Source organism: Prinia subflava, chromosome Z (assembly GCF_021018805.1).
Source record: "Prinia subflava isolate CZ2003 ecotype Zambia chromosome Z, Cam_Psub_1.2, whole genome shotgun sequence".
Taxonomy (NCBI): domain Eukaryota; kingdom Metazoa; phylum Chordata; class Aves; order Passeriformes; family Cisticolidae; genus Prinia; species Prinia subflava.
The window spans coordinates 90,756,587-90,774,537 of record NC_086283.1 but is presented as its reverse complement, the minus strand read 5'-3'; the positions used below and the strand labels follow the sequence as shown (position 1 = coordinate 90,774,537).

The 17,951-nt window shown below is 38.2% G+C and overlaps 1 protein-coding gene across 2 annotated transcripts in view; it reads left to right on the top strand.

The window, feature by feature from the left end:
• The window catches only part of PLPP1 (phospholipid phosphatase 1), a 61,922-nt gene that overhangs the window by 3,339 nt on the left and 40,632 nt on the right, over positions 1-17,951 (top strand). Inside the window, exon 2 of one of the 2 annotated variants that reach the window (XM_063422035.1) lies at positions 12,842-12,996. The exons of the other annotated variant lie outside the window; for it this stretch is intronic. Within the exon in view, the coding sequence (XP_063278105.1) occupies positions 12,842-12,996 (155 nt within the window). The remainder of the gene's footprint in view (positions 1-12,841; positions 12,997-17,951) is intronic. 2 annotated transcript variants of the gene reach the window in all.

Here is a 17,951-nt window from a genome sequence, read left to right as displayed (position 1 = left end):
TGTATCTGCATTCTGTGTGTGCTGCAGTGCTGGGTGTGTGTGTGCTGCACAGCTCTGCAGTGCTGCAGGCAGCACCACCCTTACTCCCCGTGCTCCAGTGGACAGTGCTCAGCTGTTTCTGGCACTGGAAAGCATGCGTGGCCTGGACTGCAGGATTTCTTTCTCCCTCATACGTCTGTTACTTGTCTCTCCTAGGTTTTCTGATTGACACTTTATATAGCATGGCAGAGACTGGCATTCTAGACAGTAATAAAACCATTTTTCACAGATATATATACCGAGGCTTGGTTCTTATGGTTTATTACACTTCCAAACTGTCATGCAATAAATGACAGCTTATTGGAATAGCTTAATTAGTTAGCTTGCAACTGGTGTTTTTATTAGGTACTATATATACACACACTCTCTGCCACTCTTACAGGTCTATTGTTTGATTGCAAATCAGGCTCCTTTTTCATTAAGGCAGGTAAACAACACTTAAAGAACAAAGTTGGGAAACACATGGCAATATTCCTGCAATCAGTGGTAGAACTGCTAAGTACATTTATCTTTAGATCGGACTCTCACAAAGACCAAGTCAGATTAAAGGAAGATCTGCAGAGGTGACTGGAGCCATAAGGAAAACACTTTCTGTCACAACTCTGGGGCAACCTTAATCTGGTCTGTACTTGTTGAAATTCATGCCTACCTTGAGTGCAGGGGTGCAGTACAACACAACTGTATTTCTTTAGTCCCTTACCTCACTGTGCAATTACTGACAAGCTGTTATAAGTAACTGGCAAGTGTGCTTGTCAATATGTGTTTGCTGGTGTAATGCAAGAATATGTGCAACCCAAGATTAGAAAAACTGAAGCCTTCTAAAGAATTCAACCCTTGCTGCTCTGATTCACTTTTCTTCAATATATTGGAAATAGTAAAGAATTACTTAAATTTAAACTCCTGTGCAATGTGTTTGTGTAGGGATTTAATCTTTTTTTCTTCCTATCCGTGTCTACCCTGTGACTGTGGGGAAGGTGAGACTCTGGCAGTCTTATTTATATTTTATGATGATTATTTTTTTTTTCATGAAACTACTTTTGAGTAAGGGAAGGACTTCCAGTCCTTCCGAACAGAAGGACATGTGAACTGAACCCAGAATTAGTAAATGGTCACATCTCTTTCAGGTTGCTGTTTAAAGGCTGCTGGAATGTTTTGTGATACATGACAACATGCTAAACAGCAGATGTGTGTATATAGGACACAGTGAGTTTGCTTTTGCAGGGTGTGACCTGTAGGGGTGAGATGGCGGGACCACCCTGCAGAGTGTTTTGCTTTCAGTGCTGTTCTCTCTTGGGAGTGTTTACTCGTGCTGTTGCTGAAGGCTGCAGTCTCGGTGACAATTAAGGTATTGCTGTTCAGTCAGGGAAGGCTCTTTGCATGTGGGTTAGCACTTCCTGATTGCCCTAGTTCAAATAAAACCTCCTCCACTATTATTTGTGACTCACTGACATGTGTGTCACCATTCTTATTTTCCACATCATGTGGGTGCTAAATACTTTTTCTAGTGCATGAGTACATTGTATTGTTACAAAGCTGTAACAGGTACATGTGAAAGAGCAGGTTGTCGTCAGTGACACTAGCGACCTGGTACTTATTAAGTTGACACTGTCAGTTAGTTGGAAACATAGTTGTTACCTGAAACTGGGAAAATCTTTCCTCTGCTTCTGTGCTTTCTTCTTTGCAACACTCATTTTTTATTTTCTCCAACATAAAGAAAGATGCTCTTCCATAGACTTGCTCCCTCTTTATCAGAAGCTTGCAGAAAAACTTGAGGTAAGAGTTCAGTTAGATAATGAACACTATTCAGAGTCAGCAGTCTGGTTCTTGTTCTGTCAGCTTTTGCTGTTGTGTATCTTTTACTAACTTCTGACTGAAAACCAGAGGTTCTTCAACTCTTTTACAGCAATGGGTGAATTCTAGTTCAACTTTTAGTGCCTTCCCAAGAGCTAAGTCTTGAACTTAGGACTATATTATTTTCTCTTGGCATAGCAGAGCAAGATGCTTATCAGCTCTTGGGTTCCTTACCAGGTGCTTGAGTCCTGGTGATTTTTTTTTTCCTTACAGTCAGAAGGGCTCTTGCAGCTTTCTTACATGAGGGCAGTGACCTTTGCATAAGGGAATGGGAGGGGAAGGGGCTTCTGACATTTTCTGTAGAAAATCATGTATAACACTAAAATTAAATTATAAAATACCTAATCTCTCATAGCTGAAGAATTCCTGCCTCCCCTCTATACTGCTGGAGTGCCTGTTTATGCTGTACTGAGCTGATGCAACGTGTCTCCTGGTTTTAAAGAGTTAGGCAGTGCACACTGATACTGACTGAAGGCAGCTTGGTCTGAAGGCTGCACAATCACAGCCCTGAGTTGATTACTGGTTGCCTGCTACTGCATAGTTCTATGTAGGAGCACTGTTGCTGACCAGATGCTGATGAGGTGATAAAGCTATGATAATCCTCCATCTGTGACTGTGTTGCAGCAGTGGAAGGCAAGTAGCACAAAGAGGTGACCCTACTCTTTAAAGTACCCAGTGAGAAGAGAACTTGACCCTTGTAGCATGACTGACTCGGATTTACTATCCCCAACAATTGATAATCCTCTTTCCAGAATTAGTCCAGGAGAATTAAAACAAACTCACCTTGGATGGAGGATAAAAAGAAAGAAGTGCTGAACAGAATTGCATAGAAACCTATTGGCAAGGTATGCCACCCACAGAAACATGGCTTTAAAATGAGATGGATTTATTGCTATATCTGCTTGGTTTGATGGAGATACTTCTCTTCCTTATCCCCTGTCCTGCAAAAGAAGCTTGTAATTCTTAGGTTTTATTCAGGTAAAATAGTTGATTGAAAACAACTGAAAAATTTACAGACACTAGAAATTCAGATAATGGATGATTAGCAAACAGATAGCTTTAAATTACTTTAATTCTTGTCATTAAACTATTTTGAAGAAGCAAGATTTCCTTAGGATACTTTCTGAAACTGTTTTGATTTGGGTTTTTGTTTGTTTGTTTTTTAATCTATATTATTAATCTACATCAGGAAACACTAGCCATAGAATCATCATAGAATCATAGAATGTGTTGGATGGGACCTTAAAGAACATGTAGTTCCAGCCTCCCTGTCATGGATAGGAACACTTTCCACAAAAACAGATTCTCACTTCAGCTGTAATAATAAATTTTTCAGTCCTGCCTGTGAATTATAAGCAATTTACTGGCCAGACTAGTTCAATCCTGCAATGTTAAAACTAAAAAAATTGTCCTTCCTATATTAAGAATCTGCTGCCTGTCTCTTCTTGTTTAACACTTCACTACTAATGACTTGACCCACTTTCTGGGAGGAATTTTCCTTTTTCAAGTTATGAGACTGATCTCAAAGGTAAAGAATCAAAACTGTCTATTCATAAACTTGCATTGTGTTTTTGGCTCTACTTTTGTCATATTCTCTGGTGCATTAATCCTTCTCATACAGTCAGATACAGCTGTTAAAATCAACACCACTTGTTTGTATGGAAGACAAAAATTGACCCATCTAAGATTCTTTAGCAAATTACGATATAGAAGGATAATGTTGAAGCTTTCTAGTGCATGTATCAAACTCTTTCTGTTAGCACACTGAGTTTGAGGAAATGACCAGTACAAGAACAGGCTGCTTTTGGTCTGTTACAGACTTCACTGATTCATCTTTAAAAAGCTGTGACCAAGAAGCAGTCTGGCTCAGAAGTTTGGGAAAGCAGTTCAGTTTTACTTGTATTGTACTTCAACTCAGTTTTGGCATCTCTCATTTATGTGATGTCTTGATATTTGGCAACAGGATTTGCTGAATTTTAAAATTTTATATTAGAAAATACAGGTATGTAAGATAAGGACACCTATTTTGAAATGTCTATCAACCATATGCTGCTAAATGAAACCAAAGGTATGGATGAGCCATATTAGTACACCTTTATTTCTGTGATGCCACTGAGGAAACAATGGATTTTCTAGACATAGCCTCTCTTTTGTCTGCCTCTGCTAAATATGCAGGTTTCAGAGGAGCTATGTACAGTTTCCTTGGATCTCATAAGGTAGCTTCAATTTGTTACTTAGCCATGCCTGGGGTCACAAGAGGGGTCACAACTTTTTGTGATCTCTTTCCTAGGAAAGGAGAAAACTGTACCCAACAGGAATTATGCTCACTTTTTGCCTTAGTGTTGAAGGAATTATGTATCAAATTTCAGCATCTCAGGTAGCTTCTGCCTCTCTTAGAATACGGTGACATTGTTACCTCATATTAATATTTGTGCATTTTTGTCCATTTAACTTAGTTCTGTTATTACCAAAAAGTCTTATATTACTAACTCCCTGAAACTAAGCGCTAGGTGCAATGTTTTCTGAAACTGGAGTACTGAGATGGTAAGGAAAATGCATATATCTAAATTTGTCTGCCTTGTTTTGAGGCATTGAACTGTGCTTATCTTATGCTGAAGGAGTGGTTTGGAAGCTAGTGGTGGAGAAACCCGAGAGAATAAACTGCTAATTATAACCAGGGAAAACTGATGTGCAGCAAGCTAATGGCCCTTAAGGGGTACAGAAGGCAGACAGTGAGATTGAGCCTGTCAAATAGTCAGAAACTATTCTCTAATAAATTCCAAAAATCATCTTAGTCATTATTTTACTTAGTGTCTGCTTTCCTTGGTGTTCCACTGAGTGAGTTTTTTTGTAGGTTTTTGCTGACTTGTAAAACTGGGCTTCACTTTTATGTTGGTAAGCCTATGCTGCAGTACTAGTATTCAGCTAAAATACTTCAAGCCAGTGTGGTGGCTGGGTCTAACACTAGTGGAGATCCTGGAATGGAAGTCAGATCACTATTTCTGCTTGCAGACTCTTTTAATTCTTCCCATGTCTTCTTTAAACATGAGAGTCCAATTATCAACACTAAAAATTATATACCTTGATACATAGAAACTGAGATCACAGATCTAATGCTGGTAACTTCTGCTAAAAATGGAAAGCAGTACCTGGTCTATTAGTGTCTATGTGTAGAGTAAGGCTTCCTATGCTGTGGCATTATTCATGGTACTCAAGTGTGAAGAGCAATGCATAAGTATTTTTTCCAGATTCTGAAGTAATGGACTTTTTGGGCAGTGTCCTGAATCAGTACAAAAGAAAACTGCACTGATAGCTCAAGAATATATAGGGTATGGTCACTTTTCCTTTTAAAATCTGTTTAGATTGAGCTTTCTATAGAGTGTATGTTCTCACAGTGTATCTTTAGACACTACAGATTTCAGTCTAACATGAAAAAGAAGTTCTGTTCTCTTAAACGTGGTGCCATGCAGCAGTGTGTACAGTGTAAAGTGACGTTGTGGTGTATGACAGGGTATACAATGTCATGGAAATTCTGAGTCCCTCTGTAGCACTGCTGACTTTGTTAAAGACTGTTTAAATAAAATACAGCTATGCTTGTAGGACTCATTGGAAAATGAGCATTTACATTCCTGACAACTAATTGCCTATTATATTTCTAGAGACTGAATGGTATTTCAAGTTAGGGTGTGTAGTTATAGGTGAAATACTCTGAAAGCCTCTTGTTGTGCACTGGCACAAAACAAAGGTTAAAATGTGAAAATAGTTACAACTTCTGGAGTTTAAAAGAGAAGTAGTCTTGAATGACATTCAGAGTTGGTGTCACCTGCATTAAAAAAAAAGCAAATCCCTCCCTGTCTTGCCAACCAGCTGACCTTGACTGTTCTGTTTCTTGGCCGTGTTGCCCTCTTTGTCTGTAAGCTCTGTGATTCAGGTAGATTGTGAGCAGAAATCTACACCTTGGGGGCATGTACATTGTTTTTAATTCTCTACACAGTACCGACAAAGCTTTTAACTGAATTTGATGCTGAGCACATAATGCAAGCAGTGATGAAATATTCAATTTCCCCTACACAGGAGGGATTATAGTGGGAGAAGTTGCCCTTATTTACTATGGCTGCAGCCAGTTGGATTCTTCCTCACTCTTTGAGCAGCACTGCAATGCCAAGAACTGCTGACCTCTCCTGTTCCATCCCCTCTCTGCCTCTGCCCCTGTTTTTTTGGCTGTTAGTCTGGGGTCTTAAATGTCTTCATGCCTGTCAGTAATGGGGCAGTTGGCCTCTGCCACACTGTGTGAACTGCTAATGCTTCCAGGTGTGTGTCCATCCCTTGGCCAGCTTCAGCCTTCTCTTCCCACTAACAGCAGAGCCCAGGGCACAGTCTTTGCTTGTGACTTGTTGTTGGCTCACTTGTCTTGTGTATGTTTCTCTAAGTAATAGAGCAGGATAGTACATATTACTGTCTCCTTTCTGCATTTATTTAAATTTGCATTTGCACTTCTCCAAGTGCTCACAGGAGAGACAATTGGGTTTTAGAGTAACATGTATTTAGTGCTTGTAGCAATCCATTTTTTAAATTGAAATGTAGATGTAAGGGAGAACACACTTATCCATGCTCATGTTCTTAAACAAGTGTTTTGACTTCTAATTAATTTGGACTATAGATAACTGAACTAGTGCTCCCATGCAGTAGACTGCTGAATGCAGAGGAACTGGAATATGATGTAGTTCTGTCTCAGTAAATGACTGGACTAGAAATTGCATGCTTGTGTTGAGGTTGTTTGAACTCAGAGGAAGATTTCCTTTGCTTCCTGCCTCCATCACCCTTGCCTGCATAACAAAAAGTGGTGAGGAACAGGCTCAGTTGCTGATCTGGTTTCTCTGCTGGCCAAATCATAGATCAGAGAACAAATAAAAATGTATGTAGCATAAAGTTGCAAGTAAAATAGTAGGAGAGATTAGAATGTTGTTCATGCTTTTAAATACATGTATCCTGTTTACTGAAGCCTATCACAGCTTCTGGCATTATCAGAACAATCAGTTTGCTGGTATTAGAAATACTTCGCATTCTTTAGGGTAGAAAAGTAAGATAAAGTTCTTTAAAGTGGCCAGGAGGTAAGTTGTGGGCTACCCACTTGTCTCAGCAACTGCAGATAAATAGTGCACTGATTTTTCTCTTGTACACTCCTTACCTCTAGTTATCAAAAGTCTAAATGCTTTCTCATTATTTTAATCTCTTCTTCCTCTTGGTAGTTTTTTGCATTCCCTTTTTTTGAACCACCTGTTCTAGAAGGTGTTGATTCTTTTCCCTTGACAGTTCATAGAAAAGAATTTCAGCTTGTCTCCTTTGCTGCAGAAAGTAGAATCTTTTACAGATGTTTCCAAACTCTCTCCAGTAGCATGAGGTTGACCTCGGTTTCTTTAAATCTCTTGTCTACTTTCTCACCCTGGACTGTACACTGAAAAATGAAGCAAACATGGTTGTCCTGACTGAAAATAAAAGCAAAAATACATGTGTAAGAGTAGGAAAACATAAATTCTCTCTTCCTCTCTGTAGTAATTGACAACTGTATAAGTTTAGCTTGAAATGACTCTGTGAAGTTATTATCTGCCTAATAAGAATGTAAGCTGTAAAAAGTAACTCGTCTGTTTTGAGGACATAATTTGGTATGTTTTATGGAGATTATGTCATTATTTCTCTGGTACAGCTTGAATTATTGTTTGACATTCCCTAACTAAACTAAACTATAGTTTAGTTCCCTAAACTTTAAACTGTAAATTTCTTTACAAAATCTGAAGCTGACTTTGTCAGCATATCAAGTGCAGAATGTGTTGATCATATGCTTCAGGGTAAGTGTAGAGAAACATAAACACTCTTTTCAGTCATGTTAGTCCAGCACAGGTTCTTTTACTTAACACTTACTTGTGAGTTCATAGCAGCATGAAGAAAAAACTTCGGTTAATAATCAAGCTAGAATGTTCTCATTTGCTGTAGTGTCCCTTAAGGGTAACTGCCTTTCTCCCAGTTCCTAGATATTAATTTTTTTGTTGAAGAGAACTTCCAGATTAAGGACTAGATGGGACTACAGAGTAATGTTGCCTTGGAGTGGACTTGAAACAGCAATTCAGCATGAGTTTGACTGCATAGGACCTTAAGTGGATATTCAGTCACTTGCACAGATAAGGAGGCCAAGTAGGTTAATTAGAGTGTGTTTACAAAATACAGCCCATTCCTTTGTACTATGTAAAACTGTGGGGGAGAAAACACCACTGATCAAGATACAGTTTCGTGAGGTGTTGAAGCTGATCTGTCCTAGTCTGTTCTTGTCCTTTATTACACACCCTTGGCTACATGTTCCTACTCTGTTCTTTAAGCCAGGTCTTATGGTAATACAATTGGCCAGATGAGCAAGTACCTTTGAAAAACCAGTGTTGTGTGGGCATGGGCTTGTCTTTTTGGACAGGTTGGTGTGAAAACTAATGCTGGACAAGAAAGGGGTCGTGGGGGATGGCCAGAGGTGGGAGAAGGACAGGACAGGCTAGGTTGTCTTGGGTTGCTCTTGAAAGGTGAGGCAAGTTATGTGAGCACTGCATCTGGTTGAGAACTAGGTAGTACAGTATCACTGAAGTGGTTAGAAGCTTTAAGAGCTTCTTTTTTTTTTAGACATAAAACAATATTCTTTGCTGGTCTTAAATATTTATGGCAATTGTTGCAAAAGACACTAATTTGGTTATAAATTCTTTTCTCCTGTTTAAGAAAAACAGGCAGCTTGCTGCCAAAGCTGCATGAACACCTGGAAGTCTTCAGAATCTGACTGCTTAGGCCTCCAAGCTTAAGCACCCAACTCTAAAATTACCAGTGTGATAAATGCCACAGATCAGAACAGTAGTGGAGTGTTACACACATTGTAAAAAGATGATGGATTGGTACCCATCAATTCCATTTGTAGGATAAACTGTGAGATTATTTTTTATTTAGTCTAAAAAAACTCACTGAAAATATAGTAAATTGATTGACATTTTTTGCTTACAGGCTTCCTTTGGGGGAAAAAAAATCACTTTCTCCCCTTAGCTACTGGTATTTTATTTTTAACATTATTTTTACTGTGGGTGGAGGACCATTCTCACATGGGCTTCCTCCTTATTATCCTAGCCTGCAACTCCCTTCCTTCCCTTCTTACAGGCATTTGTCACGCTATGTCATTCAGCCAGAGGTGATCAAATAGTTCCTGAAGGCTGTGTATATTGCTGTGAATTACTGTAGGTGGTCAGCGGAAACTACACCACAGCTGGCTTGGACCTACAAATTAGAGTTGGAAACTTGTGAACTCAGCATACCTCACATAACTGTACAAATGTGTGCTGCCCTGTTCTTACAGTTCTAGCCCAAAACTTAAGGCTGTTCTGTCCCTGCAGTCCCTGCTCAGTAACTGAAGCATCATTCTTGCCTTTGTCTCCCTCTTTACCCCATTTACTTTTTTCTTGTTCATGTGTATGAAGCTTGTTTACCTTTCTTTCATAGGCAAAGGCTTCAAATCCTTGGGGTCAGTTTTCCTATTCAACTTTGTTACTACATCTGCAGCTTTCAGGGTTATAAAACCATAAGATATTTTGGGTGGAGGTGATTTTAAAGATTATCACATTCGAATACGCCTGCCATGGGCAGGAACACCTTCCACTCAACCAGGTTGCTCCAACCCTCATCCAGCCTGATCTGTGGGTTAGCTAGAGTCTATTTGTGTGAGCATTGCAGAAGTGTGTCCTTTTGTAAGTCACAGAGCACTGGAGTGACCAGGTTGTTTTCCTTTTATAATTAAAGGGGAGAGGAAGATCAGAGGACTGTTGTCTGTTTATTGCTACTACCTAACAAAACAGCCCAGAATCTGTTGGTCACTAGTTCTTGACAAGATAAGCTGCACAATTTTTACCAGAAAGTCGATAAAATCCAATTCTAATATGTTCCATATGAATGACGGGTGACTTCAAGTAATAGTCCTTTTTTACCACTGAAGGTCATTCTTTATAGGATATGAATAATGACTCAGCCATTATGATCCCTTAAGGTATAAAACTACCTGGTTCAGAAGAGCACCTTGAGGTTACTGCTAGTACTGGCTAGGTGAAAAGGAAAAGAAGGTATGAGCAGAGGATAAGGTATGAGAGCTATTCTACGAGATTGCCTTTTATCCTGGTGATCTTGCACGAGATCTTGGTCACTGTTTGCTTCAGTCTGGAGAAGCTAATGAGACTGAACATGAGTACATTCCTCAGAAGTTCAGCCTGCTTAAAGGTCATGGAGCTGCTTGGCACCTCTGATGGCAATACTGGCCTGTTATGTATGTTAATGGTGGGGTTTTTTTCTGCTTACAGTGAAAAGTTCAGGACTGTTTGCTTACATCTACTAAGCCTCGTCTTCTCTCGCTGTAAAACGAGCAAAAATGCTACCACTATTTGGGATAGGTTAATGATAAACTGAATACCACTTTACAAAATTGTCTAGTCAACTGTTGGGAAACAGTGCATCATTTAGATTGCAGTAAGAACTAACAGTCACGAAAAAAATGGAAATGGGCAGTTAGGGTAAGATGTGTAACAAACTTCATTTTTTTTGGTATTCTTTCAATGTAGGTTATACAGATGAGTTTTGCAATCACTTTGAAACTGTTCTCATCTGATCCCTTCATTTGCTGCTTTTCATTTCCCCCCTTCCCAGGTCAAAAGTTCATTATGTGTTATAGTTGTTGATACTAGATTGTAGCAACTTTCTGTGGAAAACGGGTATTTATATCTGTGAAGTAGTTCACTTCTGCAAAACATGAGCTGCTGCTTAAGTTAATCATGAGCATGTGATATTTCTGTATGTGAAAACCTAGTGACCTGTTTGAGCAGATATGATTGTATCAAATAGGTAATGGGATTACCACTCCACTATCCTGCTGGGTGTGCAATAGCAGAAGTAAAGACAGGAAGCATGGACTCTTAAGTTATGTTAGTGGAATCTTGCCATGGTCTTGAGAGTCAGTGAAACTTGGCTCCAGGCATGCAAACACATAGCAATCCCTTTGGTCAGAGTGAACTTCCTGAGTTCTTCAGTGTGGCCCCCTTCATATTTGAAAGGCTGCAATTCTGTTTCATGTTTCTGCCTGCCACTTGTGCTTGGTCAAGCTTTAGCTCTTCTCTCAGTGATTAAAGGAGACAGAAGGAGAGAGACCTTTGAGATCTAGTTCATTCAATGGTATACTGTGCTACTTAATAAAAAACTTTGCCTAAAGCTAAATAAGCTTAATGCCATTTGTATTTTGGTTCACTTTTGCTATATGGGATAGTGGGCATCAGTAAGTATGGTATGATATTTTTCATATTTCAGATAATTTTTTTTAAAAAAATCCTCTATTCCATAAGAGGATTTAAAATACTCCCAAACTGCTTTCTTGTGACCATAGCAATTTTCTCAGAAGAAGAGTTGAGCTGGGATGTTACCAATGTGCAGTTTCACCATGCACTTCACAAGCCTTTGCTCTGCAACTCAGCAGCCCAAAGAATGGGCCAGGATTTATCACTCTATTCCTATTATTTCACTCTTGATGTCTTTTATTCTAATCAAGTATATGGAAATAAGCTTACTTAAAACACTTTTAAGCTGCTTACCTGGTAGTCAACAGGTATCACCAGAAATCAAAACGATCACTCATCATGTTAACTTCGAGATGTTTTTTGTTCTCAGCACAGCAGGTTGTTTATATACTGAGTAGTCTTTTCTGCTCCAGTAATTGCACTCACCCTCTAATTTACATATAGAATGTCTATTTGCAGAATTGCATATTACATGGACATTGGGGAAAACACAAAGTTATTTGCCCTTTTTTACCATGGTTTAAAACAAAATTTACTTTTTGTTTTGTTTGGGGGTTTAGCATTATGTAATATATCCACTTTTATCTATAGCTTGCTCAGTTAACCAGAGGAAAGGGAGAAAGTGGGCATGGTGTTATTTGGTTAAAGGCTGGACTTGATGATCTTGGAGGTCCTTTCCAACCTTACCGATTTTATGGGAAAGTAAAATAAAAAAATGTTCCATTTCCTGACGTTATTGTTCCTGCAAATGTGTATTATATGGCAGGTGGTTCTTATCAGAAATAAGTTAGATTTGAATACAATTATCAGAAGTCTTGATTGTTTCTTTCATATGACTATCAGTATAATGCAAGTTAACTTGTAGGAGCGGGAATTAGTAATATATCACATCGTGTAAACTCTGAGAGCTATAATTTGTACCCAGGTCTCACCTGCCATGTTAACTTGTATATTTTTATGCAGAAATTGTCCGAAGCGTACAAAAGCTGTGTAAATGCAATCTCAAGGTATAATCTCATTACCTGGAGATGCAATCCATTCAGTGTCCATTAGTGTCCCTGCAGTTCTCTTGTTCCCATTGCCTGCATGAAATCTACTTGCATGAAATTTTTAACTCTGTAACTGTGACAAAACCTGTGTCTATTCTTTCTCTTATCTGTAAACACTGACCACATTATAGTGTAGAGAGCAAGGCTGCAAATCAGATACGAACCAAGATTGTGGGGTAGTGGCAGAGGGAGGAGGGACAAAAGGCTACCTGCCCTCAATAACTAGTTAGTCATGTGAAGGGCAAAGGATTTTTCTTGAATGTAATCTTGGTTTGGTGGCAACTCACCTTATGGATGGAAGACTTTGAACTTTGTATTTTTTTTAACATCTGTATCTGATGGGGAACCTTAGAATATCTCTCAAGTAGTCTTGTGAAAAAGTGTCTATAAACAGAATTTGGTAAGTGTATGCATTGCATGATACTTAGGAAATTTGAGTTGTGCATGTTTGGTAGCTTCCTCCATGCATGATTAGAAATGATTTTTTTTTTTGATTTAACCACATGTATTTCTTGTTTTTGTTTTTTTTTTTTGTTTTCCTTCCCCCAACAGCTGGCTTGCCCCTTGGTGTTCTAAACTTGGCCAAAATAAAACCGTATCAGAGAGGCTTTTTCTGTAATGATGACAGCATCAAGTATCCGTTCCATGACAGTACCATCACATCCACTGTCCTCTACACAGTGGGGTTCACCCTGCCCATTTTCTCTGTAAGTAGCTAATATATAGGGAGATTTGGTGATGGGAGTAAAATGTATGCCTTCCAAAGGTTCAACACTGTAAATGAGTTGAAGACAAGTCTATATAGGCAAAATCCCATATAGATATATATATATATAGTCATATGCATGTGAAAGGTGCTGTTGGTGCTGTTTGCACAGAAAATCTGGAACTAATCTCTAACTGCTAGTGTTGCTAATTTCATTTGTTTTAGGAACAGAAGAAATGTGTATGTAGACTAGGCTTTTATTGCTAGAGAGGAAAAATGTCTTCCAAAATATTGTGGAATAATTACATCTCTTGCTCAGAATGGGTTAGTCTGCTAACTTAAACACTTGTGATGTTAAAACTTGGCACTGTAATGCAGTGCACACACCTGTAACTGGTGACTGTTGCTTCTGTGTACTTTCTACAAAAATAAGCGCTAATTTTGACTCAGAAGCTTTTTCTAAGCTTGAAAGTAATACGATTACTCTTTAAAGAAGAGTGGGATAAAATGGGATACAGAGACTGAAAATCTAATTGCTTGTAGAAAAGAGGCTCAGTGTTTCAAGGACCACATGATTTTGACAAAGAACAATTTAATTCTCCAGTAGGTTTTTCTAGCAATATTTTAAGCTTGCTTGTATCCCAATTTTTAGTAAAGTTTGAGCTGATTTGGAGAATCAAATTTTAACAGTGCAGAATAATCTTGAACCTGAAGCTACATCTTGTTTGTCCCTGCAGTACTTGACCAAGCCATATGAAAGATGATGATAATATCTTATTATCTGATAAACGTATAAGCTGAATTAATCAGTAAGAAGTCTATGAAGTGGTTTATGGATGGAAGACAGTAATTTAAAACAAGTGAACCTGCAAACTTCAATATGCATTACTCTGGTTTTCCCTTTAGTGCTTATTTATTAAAGCTTCCATTAGGCCTGTGCAATAAATAGGAGGTTGACACAACAAGTAACCACTAGCATAGTTTCACTTTTAAGGAAAGTTTGTCACTTTGACAAGTACATATATCTTCAGTACACCTTTATGAAAATTTATTTTCCAGTAGATTTCCTGTGTACCCTGATTTATATGGGTACAGGTGAAGTAAAAATTGCAGCTCTGTGCACTTTTCAACTTTTAAAGAAGTGTTCTAGCTGCAGTTCAATAATCTGTTGAATTGCTTAATTTTTTATTAATTCATTTTTAGATTGTAAGTTGTTGATGTAATATAAAGTCCATGGAGAATGGGTTTTATTCCTGGCTGTAAAGCCATGGGGAAACATCTGACTTAGAGGTAATTCACATGAAAGTCTGAACATTTCAAGACTGGTATGGACTATTATAATTTTAGATAACCCTTGTAGTGAAAGTTACAGCTTAAAATTAGATGTATAAGTAATTCCAGTCTATTCTTATATTTTCTGCTATGATACTTTTGTAGGAGTCACACAGTGGATTTTCATTGCTTGTCCTTTTTCAGGAGGCTAGAGTTTATAACTGAAACAACCACTTTTAGTTTCCATGCTGAGACGTTTAAAAAAAATAAGTTTTAGAGCACTTATAGTTGTTACAATTAAGTCTAACCAGGTGATTTCCTTTTCAGTCTGAACATTTTCCAGACCTTAAAGCACCTGCTTGGTGTAGTTAACATGTTAACCTGGCTCTCTTAATCTCAGTTTTAGATGTAGAGAGCTCTTTAGTCTCACACAAAAGGTGAAAAATCTTCTGTAGTTACTGAGAACTAAGGGCCAGAGTAACCTGTACAGCTAGGGAGTATGAGACATGGGATATCACAACTTCATGAATGGAAAGTGGGTTCCAGTTGAATGGTTTGTGTCTTCAAGATTGTCTTTATTCAAAATGGACAGGGAAAGTTGATCAATCTGGGAATCTGAATTCAGAATGTTTTTTTGTTTTGGTTGGACTCACTGGAGGCTTGAGACCGTTTCCAAGGCAGTTTAAGTTTTTGGAAGTAGTGTATTCCAGATTCAATACCCTCAACAGGAACACAGCCCACTCATGAAGGACTTTTGGGCAATAACTGATTATCCTACATCTAATAAAAATTGTTGTCCTGACATGAGACTATTGAAAGGCACAGAATCCTCAGTTAAGGAATTGATGACAAAAATTTCAACTAGAGTTGATAAATTACACTTTGGTAATTTTTCTTCCCTAATCAGACTACCTCAAACAGAATACTTATTTAAGTGGTAGGACTCATTTTATGCATATGCCCCTTGCTGCATTATAGGCCTGCTTGTCTTCAGAAAGTAATAAGAAGTGGCCTGAACATCTTGCTGTATAATAATAATTATAGCACTAAAAGGTCTTGTTGGGTCAGGCCTATAATGAAATATAAAATAACTTCAAAGAGAAAAAACCCCAAAGCCAAAAAACCCCAAAACATATGTAGATATTTGCCAAAAACCCCAAAACATATGTAGATATTTGCCAAAAACCCCAAAACATATGTAGATATTTTATTAAGTCTCTTGTTCTTAAAAGAAACTAGGTTGCATGATCATGGATTTGTTTTTAGGACATTTTATGAAGATTTACAAGATGGGCTAGAAACCTAGGAAATTAAAAAATTAAAAAGATGCTTTTAGGAATCATAATTCTATTTGTGGCTCTGAACCAATTTTGTTGCCATTGCCACCTTTTGCCAGGAAATAAAATGTCTGAGATATTCATGTTTATTCTTTTCAAAGTGGTACTTCTTAGTATGATGCTTCTCAATTTTCCAAATTGTTCTCTTTGTCTGGATGAGAACTACAATTTTTGTATTAGAATTTTTTTTTTAGATTTATGGTCAAACAAATCTTGGCAGTGGTCTAGAAGACTGAATCTCTCTAAATAGCTTAGGCCAGTGTCTAGAGCAGCACACATTCATTATATCTGATATTTAAGGAACCCTAAAAGGTGTTTCTGACACTTCTATTTTGCTAAGTCTTTTAGATATATTTAGGTAGTAATTGTGACAAGCCATTACAGGCACTGTCCATGGCTTGCAGCTCTAGGAGTATTTGGAAATTACTTCATCTGGCATTTTTATACTTTTTAAAGCATAAATGACAAATTGATGTCAATATCTTTTCTCTTCCAGTGAGGTCCAGCCATGTCTATTTGTAGATGCCCTGTTCAGTTGGGCTTTTCTGGTAACTTCACCTCCAAACTGATTTTTTTTTTCCTCCAGTCTTCTTGTTTCTTCAGACTGCTTCTGTCAGTGACACTCATGCAGCTTCCCTTAGCTCCAGGGGTAGGTGACATTGGGGGAGGGAGAAGCACAGAGCAAGGAAAGCATCTCTGAACGGAACATCCTTCTTAGCAGAGCAGCAGAACAACAGAGGAGCCTAAGAGCTGCTGAGTTTCCTCTGCTTCCTTTTCCAGGATTTCTGTGGTTCCCTGCCAAGGCTTTGCCTGGCAGTTCTGTCCCAGAGCTAAAGGCTCACAAGCTGCTGGTAGGTTTCTATTACATGATGGGCTGATGTAGAGACAAGAGTTCAGAACTTCTAACTCAGCCAAAGGCCTGCACTGAGTTTCTGGGAGACAAACTAGTTCTCCACAGCTTGTTGCTACCAAAACAAGTAATACAAATGCTTATGTTCCTTACAGGAAAGGCTTCGTTAGTAAACGCAGTTTTGGTTAAATCACTTCTGTGGGATAAGTGCTGCTGCTTGGAACTTCTTTGAGAGAAGGGAGTATGATGCAGCCTGTAGGATTTAATTTCTCCACTTTGAACACATTCAAAAGATATTTGGATTGTCAGGTTATATTGATTTCTAAGTAATTCGAACAACAACAAAAAAGGCTGAATCAAAACATTCCTAGGTTTGGTGTGGCAAAATGTCCCCAGTATCAGGATGAATTCCCAAAAGGACCTAGGTAGTTTTGCTCCCATGCCAGCTTTAACCTATTAGGCATTAGCTTAATGTTTTTGGGAATGTCTGCTTATAACACATGTAATGTGTTTCTGACTGAAACTTTCCCTGCTACAGATTAGCACAATCATACTTCAGAGTCAATTTAATGATTTCTTTTATGGCAAAAGAAACGGATCTTTTATGCTGTTTATAAAAGGGATGCATTTTGAAGGGAAACTTTTATTGACAGCAGCTATTAGATTAACAAACATAAGCACTCACTGAGCTAATTTTTTATGTCTTCATGGACAAATGTAGTTACTGCTGTGATAGAGGTTATTAATCAGGATTAATGAAACCTGTTGAAGACTGTCAATTTGTAGATGTGCTTTTTACTTTTTCAGCAGTGAAAAGCTTTATGACCCACTGTTGTTAGTTCTGCAACTAATTGAAATTTAAATTATTGTTTGACACTAGAGTGGACTTCAACTCTTAGCTTTCAGATTACTTGTAAGAGGTTTTATTAATGATCTGAGCAAGACTGCCTCTTACCTGGTAAACTTTTTAAAAGGGTGCTCATGTTTTATCTTCATTGTGTTTTTTGGTATGTTTATGGCATTGGAAACTTTTTTGGGTGATGCTGTTGAACTTCATAATCTGTCATGAGTTCTACTTGATGTTAACTGTTCATCTACTTGATATTAACTGTACTGCTACTGATCAGCATTCTCTCTGAACTCAACCTTATTGTGAGGAATAAACTGCTAATTTTTGATTATCTTTTTAAAGTCAACATAGTAATACTAACCCAAGCGTTTACTCTGTGAAGGTTTAATGTGCAGGGTAATGCACCTTATTGATTTGTTGAGTTCATGAGTAATTCCTGGCTGAGATCTGTGCTGTGGGGCTGATTGCTGAGAAGCAGCAGCATCCAGCTTTTGGCTTCACTTTTTGACTTGTCCATGGTGTGGGTGTTCTGCTGGGCATGAAATCAGGTGAGGAAAGGTCTGAGGAGCACCATTTGGCCCTGTTACGTGTACAGATCACTCTTATAAGTGCAGTTGAATTTTAAGTAAATAAATTGGAGCAACTTG